The following is a 9,635-nucleotide window of genomic DNA, read 5'->3' as shown; positions in this document are numbered from 1 at the left end:
CTTGGGTGACAATTTTCTGGATTTCAAGGCTCTACCAACTATAGTGATGGGTGAAACCTTCAAAAATACATGATCCCACACTTAAAACTCTAACGGTTTCCTCTAGCCATCATAGTAACTCTTCTGTCTGTCTTGAGAAACCTTGATCTTTTCCCTAATCATCTTGATCTGATCATTCTGCCTTTGAACTAAGTCAGGTGCATGCAAAATTATCTCTCCAGACTCGTACCAACACAATGGTATTCTGCATACTGCATTTCTTTTCATATAATGTCTCATACGGTGCCATCCTGATACTAGAGTGATAGCTATTATTATAGGTAAATTCTACCAAGAGTAGATATTTGTCCCAAGTCCCTTGTTGGTCCATCATGCAAGCTTGTAATAAGTCTTTAAGAGTTTAAATGGCTTTTGTATAGTCTAAGTACACGCTTTGACTAAAATTGGTATAATATGATCATATGAATTTTTCTACTTTTTGACAAGCTTTTGTAAAGAAATGAAATGCCAAAAAATATTTTTAGTAAAAAAAAATGACTTTTTGACAAATTTTTGGACAAAACTGTGGCAAAAACAAAAACATAGATTTTAGTCAAAATAAAAGAATATTTTTGACAAGTTCTCATAAAAAAATGGTGACCAAAGAAATCAGGTTTAATAGAAAAATATGATTACACATCAAAAGATTTGTCAGTTAGTTTTATAATATGAAGTCGTTGAAAATATTGATATAGTTAAAAAGTGCCAAACTTGATTTAAGAGAAAGTATTTCTTCCAAGGTTAATCAAATATTACTTTATCTAAAAGAATTTATTTTTAAGTTTAAAAGCATTTAAGTTCAAATAACAAAGACGTTGAGAAAGTTATTAGTTTATGTAAAAAAAATTTAAATTAAATTAAATGTATTGAGAACAATTATCAGTAGTTATTATCAATTGAAAATTAAAATATACGTTGAAGATCGTAAATAATATACAAAAGCAGTTATAAAAATGTATTATTTTAGGCCATTGTATTTTTAGATTATCATGTTTTAAGTAGTTATTCATTTTATTATTTAGATGTTACGAGTTTTATACTAAAAACACTTACATTCAAATTTATGTATGCCAAAGTTTTACACAAAATAGATTTGATAACTAAAAAATCAACAATTTTATATTAATTGTTATTGAAAATTACGTTTACATATTACAATTGAATATTAATTCTAATTATTTACTTTAATTTTTTTTATTATTCTTTTTTAATTCTTCTTCTACTTTTTTTTGTTTTTACTTTTTTTTTTCTAGAATGTTAAGTTAATAATTATACTAAAAATACATTTAAAATTTTCATAAAAAAATTAAAATTCAATCAAAGAATATTCTTGAATTTATTTATTTATTTACAAGATTCTCCATACTTAACTATGTTGAATATTTTGCATTTTCATGCAAAACAAAATGTAACGTAACTTTAAGAACACACGTAAAGAAACACACACATTATTAGATCAATAAATTTTAATATTTTCCCTCATTTATGACTTATCCAATTTTCAAAACATTGCATTTCAGACTTTGTAGAGGATAGTAATGACGGTAGGCAATATTTAGGTCCGGAAAAACGTGTTCGATAGATTCATCCGACCTGTTGGGATTATGTTTTGTACACGCGAAACAAATTCCGATTAAATAGAACGATAATACGTTATTTTACTAATGGTTTATAAAATTAATCTCAGGGCACAAATACACCTTTTGCATCGAGTAATCTGTTAATTAAAAATATATACATTAAGCAATTTATTTATCTTATCGGACAGGAGCCACACAAAGGAAATGGCACAAACGACACGAGATGGAGGAAATTGCGGGAAGGCAAAAGATGCCCTGTGCCTCGATAGTTGAATCTCATCTAATCCCAAAATCCCAAGATCCTATCTTGGTCATCGACTCATTGGTTGAAGCCTAGCTTATCCATCACCATTTGCCAGCCCCACTAGTAATCCTCTCTTTTTGCCTCTCTCATTAGTTCCCACTTTCCACTTCCCTTCCTCAATGCACCCTCACGGCGAAGAATAATGACTCACGCATCAACCCACCACAACTCTGTGACAGTTACCCAAGCCCCAACCTTTCCATTTAGCCCCCCATTCTAATTTATTTTCAGGAGATAACACAATCTCACACCCAAACACAGCTTAATCCCCGCAAAAACCCCAACATGAGTGCTGTGAATCTTAACTCATGGGCACGCCCCAGTTTCATTTTGAACCAAGCAACGAGATCCAGATCCCCAACCTTTCATCTATTTCACGGTCTCACTAAGTTACCCATTTCCTCCATCACTGTTACAAAACCGCAAAGGCATAAACTTTCTTCTTCGTCTTCTTCTTGTTGTTCTTCTTCTTTCTCTGTCTCTGCAGTGCTGACCAAGGAAGAGGACACCGTGGAAGCGGAAGAGAAACCCGTCTTCAATTTCAAGTCCTACATGTTTCATAAAGCGAGCGCAGTCAACCAGGCGCTTGACGACGCCGTTTCGCTCCGCGAGCCACATAAGATCCACGAGGCTATGCGCTATTCTCTCCTCGCCGGCGGCAAACGCGTGCGGCCTGTCCTCTGTGTCGCCGCCTGCGAACTCGTTGGCGGCGCCGAGGCAACCGCGATGCCCGCCGCCTGCGCAATCGAGATGATCCACACCATGTCCCTCATCCACGACGACCTCCCTTGCATGGACAACGACGATCTCCGGCGAGGCAAGCCCACCAACCATAAGGTCTTCGGCGAGGACGTTGCGGTCCTCGCCGGCGATGCGCTTCTCGCCTTTGCCTTCGAGCACATCGCCGTCTCCACCGTCGGTGTGTCACCGGCGCGGATCGTGCGCGCAATTGGCGAGCTTGCGCGGTCGATCGGCGCCGAGGGACTCGTCGCTGGGCAAGTTGTCGACATAAATTCGGAAGGCTTGTCCGATGTGGGACTTGAAAGACTTGAGTTCATTCACCTTCATAAGACCGCGGCGTTGCTTGAAGGTGCCGTTGTTCTTGGTGCAATTCTGGGTGGCGGTTCTGATGATGAGGTTGAGAAATTGAGGAAATTTGCTAGGTATATAGGGTTGCTGTTTCAGGTTGTTGATGATATTCTTGATGTAACAAAGTCTTCACTAGAATTGGGGAAGACTGCGGGGAAAGACCTTGTGGCTGATAAGGTTACTTACCCTAAGCTTTTGGGGATTGAGAAATCTAAGGAGTTTGCGGAAAAATTGAATAAAGATGCACAGGATCAGCTTGTAGGATTTGACCCTGATAAGGCTGCTCCTTTGATTGCCCTAGCTAATTACATTGCTTATAGGCAAAACTAGACTGTTGTATCACAAGTTAACAATTGTTTGTTTAGAAAATTTAGATTTATGAGATCATTGGATTTACTTATTGCAAACAAATTTTGCAACTAAGGATGTGTAAAGTAATCCCCTCCTACCCTTTTTCTATGTGCAATAATAGTTTTCAATTTTGTATGACGCATAAGCATAATCCCTTTTTGTAATTAAATATTGTATCCTTAGTTCACCCGCAGTCTGTTTTTCTCTTCCGCTATTTGCAAAGAATTCTTACACACGGCATATTCAGAAACTTGAAGGATGTTAAATAGTTTGTCTCACTACTTATGTTGGTGACTTTTACTAGCTCGTCTAAAGGTTTCTCTGCATCTGGTTTTCAAGCATTGAATTGACAAAGTTATGTCATATAGTGAGTACTTGGAGCTAATAGTAGTTTTTCTATTTTCTGTTCGTTTGAGATCCTGCAATTAAGTTTTAGTTAGCGACCTATCTGCTGAGATGGATACGATGTTGGGGATAATCAAACAGCTTTATTTAATATTATCTACATATGTATATTCGAACATGGTTCTTTCTGCTTTTTAATTTTATGCAGAGTGGGAAAAGTCAGCCTTGTTATTGGAGGCTGATGAAACAATCAGTAAGATGTTTAGCCTCTGCATAGCATTTTCTTAGAAGATGACTTCGTATAAATTATTTATCTTTGGAGATTAGGCAATCGAGTATAATCAAATGAACCCTTCATTCCTGTCGTCTCCTTATTTTATTAAATTCTTTGAAGCAAAGTGATCGTTTGTTATTTGCTATCCTAAAGATGAATTTATTCTTCATGCTGTTTTAATTCAAGTCCGCATCAGATACTCGTCAGGTGGACAAGACCTGGGAGAAAAATATTGATTTCAGTGTGGAAAATGAGAAAACTATATAGTTGTTTTATCCTTTGAGAAAAGAATATCAAACTTGCGATGCATTTAGAAACACGTTGAATTCAAATATACACTATCCCCGTGTTGGTTCTGTGTCTACTAAGTTTGAATGTGCGTAATTTTGAAGCTATTAAGATTAGCTTTCACATCTCAAGCGTACGAATAACTAATTTTAATGGGCAACCAATCACACACTTTGTTGTAAATTGTCTCTTGCTAATATAGTCTCTATGGCTAACTTTGTTATGGTCCTAACGGTTGCTGTTCCTCTGAAATGTTTGGCAAAAGGCAGGAATCTTTCAAGAAAGAAAGTGATACCTGACCCTATCTGACCCCAGAGTAGTAGTGGCAACCTCGTGCTTTTGGCTTCTTCGATTTATTCTGCAGCTCTAAACTTCGGTTGCTGCCTGGCACTTAGAAGGGTTGTAGATGGCCGTCTATAAAGCAACTTGTCGCCATATTGCTCAGAATATTATGGAGCAGGGATCATATATTTTGGGATGCTGACATTCAACTTAAATTCTGTCTTTTCTTAAGTTGATTAATGGTGACTTGATGCTGTTGATTGAATGTTATACTTATGTTAACATTTCTTTCAGTGTATTAGAACAGTAGCTTCTTTTGTTATTGTTCATCAATAATTCGTTCTATTAAGTCCGATTCATTGATCATTGGAGCTTCCTTTTTTCTTGTATTTTTTTGGTACATAGGAATGATCATTGCATCAAGTACATTCTAATACATCCATCATGGACCCATAAGCAATCTAGAAAAGCAAGTTCTACTGTCTCATTTCAGTCAATGCACCTCGGGCACACTCTAGGACAATCAAACCACTTATGGCAACTGCAAGGTTCTCTCCAAGGGAAATTCTATTATGCAGCACCCTCCACCTCCGTGTAAAAATTTTGGTATGTGGGTAAGAAGGACCACAAAATATTCATTCCTGTGCCATATTCTGGTGCTGTCCACTCGTTCCAGGACCTATATTTCCATGACCCTATCCATGTAATATGCCATTTTAACTGCAAAACACCCATCCTTCCTTTCTCCCCCAAATAATTTGACAAGGATATTTGGAAAATAGATATAGGAATGGCCATAATTTGGGAAACTTCAAATGTAAGGAAAATAGTCAATGTGTTTCGCTCGAAGCAGCACCCTTTTCTTTCATCCAATGGCTCAGATGACACGTCTTCATGCAGCCTTGATTAGTGATTGCCAATGCCATGACACGAGCCATCAGAAAATTTGATGACTGCAATATTTTACGAATTTATAATGCCTCGTTAAAAACTTGAAAACTCCTAAACCTCACGCCATCCTCCTTCGTTGCCCTATTTTAATTTTTGTTAGAATTAATTTTGAATTTTTGAATAGGACAAAGATCTAATTAACAATATGTTTAGTTCTGCATCAGCTCGCAGACGCACATATCTACAGTAGCTTTTTAAGTTGAAAGTGTGCATGTGTAGATTCTGCAATGCTAATCTAAACATACCCTAATTTAAATGACAAATTTGACATCAAAATGTTATATGAAATTAATCTTGTTAGTAAACGAAATGTTAGAATTTTTTTTTATGATTAATCTTCTTTTGATTTAAATGAAATAATTAGTTAAATGGTATCTTGATATTTCTAATATCTTGGAGTATTATTTTGTGATTAATAGAGATTGAAAATCACATAAAGTATAATCGTATTAAATTCATAATGAGTAGAATCATTGCATCATGAAATATATGGTATGAAGTATTGCAATCTTTCGAGAAAGCTTAAGTAATTTCTTTACTTTCTTTATAAACATTTATCGTGGGATACGTGATTATAACTATTTTTAAACAATTAAATAATTTTTATTAATATCAAGGAAGAAGAAGATAAAGATGCTACTTATTTATTAAAAGTTGCTAAATAAATTAGAATGGATATCAAAATAATCAAATCTTTAAGAAATGTATACTATTATTATTTTTAATACAATAGTGTATTATTTTTGCTAGATAACATAGTAGTGTTTCAATTCATTTAACTACGGCTCAATAATCGCGTTATTCATTTGTTTTATTCCACACGGCCCGGTACAAATTAGAAAACGTGTACAAATTCAAAAACGTGTTTCGGCTTTTTAATAGCCTCGCATTCGTAGAAATACCAAGATAGTGGATATAGAGTACATTAATTTGCACTCGATCCTGGTTGGATGATACGTCTCTTGTCATCTGACATATGTTGACAAAAGAAGAACTCCTATTTTTCAAAATTGACACGTTCACATGAGATACGTCGAAAAACATTAATAATAGAGTTAAAATAGTCAATCTCAGCCAAAAATTACTTGAGAAGACGCTTCGTGGACGCCAAAAATAACTGGGACATCTCTTGCAATCTGTATACGACGATTCTACCTTTTAATTAAGACTTTGTATGGATGATTTGATAAAATAAATAAATAAATAATATAAAAATATGTATTATTTGCATGAATAAAAATATAAATAAAAAATTACTTGATTACATAAGTAAAATAAATAAATTGTTTAAAAATAATTTTATAAAAAAAAGTATTTTAATATAAAAATTTAAACAATATAATATTTGTCATCAATGCTTCTTTTTTTTTATATTTGAAAAATTATTTAGTAGTAAAAAAATTAATAATTATGTGTCTTACCAAACTCAAAATCGCAGCAATAATGGAGAGAAAATTTTAATGCATGTCCCTTGTTCTTTCCACCAACAGACAAGTTCAACAAATAAAAAATATTAAAAAAATCCAATATTCAGCGTCAATTTCAAATTAATTAATTATTTATCGAAGTATCTTTTCATAAAAATATTATATAAAATTAATATAGTATTAAATAAATCAATCTAAGTTATACTTCTAGACATAATAATTAAATATTATACGCATATTGAAAAAAAGAGTTTAAGTCAATTGATGAATAATTATCAAAAATTAAATTAAAATAAACTAATTAATAATAATGATTAATATTTCAATTTTAATTTTGATTTAATACTAAACTTATCCTAGGTTATTGGTTATAAAATCTCAACTTTGTTTTTACTCTTAATTTTATCTAAGATAATTAATTAATCACTAATTAGAATTGAGAAAATTTATAACGTGAATAATATACAAAATATTTATTAAATTCAGGTTAGTCAATTAATTATCTCATAATAATAATTTAATTATTACTAATTAAATTTTATTTAAACTTATATATGAAATTGAAGCAACTCAAATATGATTTTAAATCCTAAATTCATTAGGTAGAATTAAACATAAATATGATTATAAGTACTTGTTTAGTATGTATTAAGGAGAGGAATGAAATTTGAATATCATAAAACATGCAAATTTAAAATTCATATCAAATCTAAGACTCTACTAATTCATAATAAAAGATAAAATAAATTTAAATTTGATTAAGAACACAATCTCAAATTTTAATAATTAAAATTGAATTAGAGCATCAATCTTCAAGTGTTTACTCTTCTATGTGTAAATTCACCAACACAAAGAAATAAAAAAGAGAAGCTCAATCTCAAATTGAAATTCAAAATTTGAAAAATAACAAAAGAAATTCAAAGGTACTAAAAGAAAAGAAAACTAAGCAATTTGTAGTAACCCTAATTAGGTATCCTATGATTAATGCAATTACAAATTGTAATAGACTCCCTTTTATAGATTTTAAATACAATGATTTCTACCTGCAGTTATAGTAGTTCAACTTGCGCAAATAGTATTTCTCAACTTTAGAAAAAAATTTCACGAAATTACCATAAAATTGAAGCCTTAAAAAATAATTTTTTAATAAAACAAAAATCACTTTAAAATTCAAATTGTATTTTAAAATATCATCAAAACAATGAACATATGTTAGAGATGCTAAAAATTTGAAATTAACACATCTTTATCATTTAAATTCAATTAAAATATCCACAACAATGCAGTTAATTCAACGTAATTAAATCCAAATATAATATAATATAATATAATTATACTATATTATAACTTAATAAATATAATTAAAATGTGATTCATCATTCTTAAACTTATATTTTTTTAATAATTTATAATACTAGTACTCATTGCACATCCCAACCACAAAAAATCATTGTAAAATAATTGGATTTTTAAAGATAATTTGAAAATAAAAATGAAATATGTTAACATGATCAATATTAAAAAAAATAAAATAGAACATACAACATTGTGGTTAATATATCTATACACTCACAATTAGTGCTAAGAAAGAGATGAATAGAAATACAAAACGGTACATTCAAAGAAAAGATGCAACCACTTTATATATATTAATAGAAAATAGAATAATTAAACACAATGAATAGGTTAAAAAAAATAAAATGTCCATTACAATACTTATCTCCGAACAATAAACAAAATATAATAAACAAGTCAATAAATTATCAATAAAATTTATCTCCAATAGTTTTAGGAATGAACAACTCAATACATTTGAATTGTTATTATACAACAAATCTATCACTAATGACAAATAAGTGACAAAAAAAAAGTTGAGTTAAAAAAAATATTTTGTGCTTAAGTATTAAATGTCTTAAAAGATTCAATTGCAACCTAATAAAGTGAGGTAACAACAAGTGAACTATTCTTAAACTAATATAAATTTGGTTAACGCATTTATAACATCCCCTATACCTTTATAGTTCTGAAAACTTCTTGATAAAATGTTTAACAAATATATATGCATTTCGAAAGCCATTTTCTTTCACTTTGAAATTATTATTAGTGTTTCTGAAATATTGTCTAAGTCATTCATAAAATATAGCTTTTACTTTCTCAATAGCATAGATAGATATATCAAATGTATCTCACGAATATTACCCAAATAATATGAATATGTATTGCACTGTCACGACGAGTTATGTATCTATTAACAAGCTTTACTCCACACAACCTCATAATGATAGATTTCATGCTTATATTTTTATAATTAAAGTTTATTTTATGAAGGTTTCTCACTAGTTTTAATGTTAATTTTTGCAATTAAACATACGAGAACCACCTACGCTTTTTAAGAATATTCTGAATAAAAACTTAGATAATTTCAGCTAGTCCTGCATTTATACATAACTATACTTCGTATGCTTTATGGGCGTGCTTCGTTGTCTAGCATAGTCGTGCTGAATGAATTGCATGTTATCATTTAAGACTTAAGCTATACATCACTTAACATGTTTAAAATTATTTTATTGAGTAAGAATTTTTAATTATTTTTTATTTTAACATATGTATCTATCAAGTGTATAACAACCCTTCTAGTACTAAATCTCTTATATATACAAGTATAAGTACATAAGTATATATTCTTTCTTTCTTTTTTTTAAGAG

At 31.0% G+C, this 9,635-nt stretch overlaps 1 protein-coding gene across 3 annotated transcripts; it reads left to right on the top strand.

Moving 5' to 3' along the window:
* The first annotated feature begins 1,297 nt into the window (after window positions 1–1,297).
* LOC113858317 (geranylgeranyl pyrophosphate synthase, chloroplastic-like) lies at window positions 1,298–4,111 on the top strand. Of its 3 annotated transcripts, none has more exons than XM_027490893.1 (2): window positions 1,298–2,400; window positions 2,470–3,719. In XM_027490893.1, the coding sequence occupies exons 1-2, from the start codon at window positions 2,209–2,211 to the stop codon at window positions 3,340–3,342; spliced, it is 1,065 nt and encodes a 354-aa protein (XP_027346694.1). In that variant the 5' UTR covers window positions 1,298–2,208; the 3' UTR covers window positions 3,343–3,719. The 3 variants fall into 3 exon arrangements, with proteins under 3 accessions (XP_027346694.1, XP_027346695.1, XP_027346693.1); XM_027490894.1 differs by having other exon boundaries at window positions 1,298–2,922; window positions 2,995–3,628; XM_027490892.1 differs by having other exon boundaries at window positions 1,298–4,111.
* The last annotated feature ends 5,524 nt before the right edge of the window (window positions 4,112–9,635 follow it).

The sequence above is a fragment of the Abrus precatorius genome, unplaced genomic scaffold, assembly GCF_003935025.1.
Source record: "Abrus precatorius isolate BTA unplaced genomic scaffold, Abrus_2018 Scaffold2, whole genome shotgun sequence".
NCBI lineage: Eukaryota > Viridiplantae > Streptophyta > Magnoliopsida > Fabales > Fabaceae > Abrus > Abrus precatorius.
Note: the sequence above shows the minus strand (reverse complement) of the source record. Positions and strands in the feature narration are given on the sequence as shown.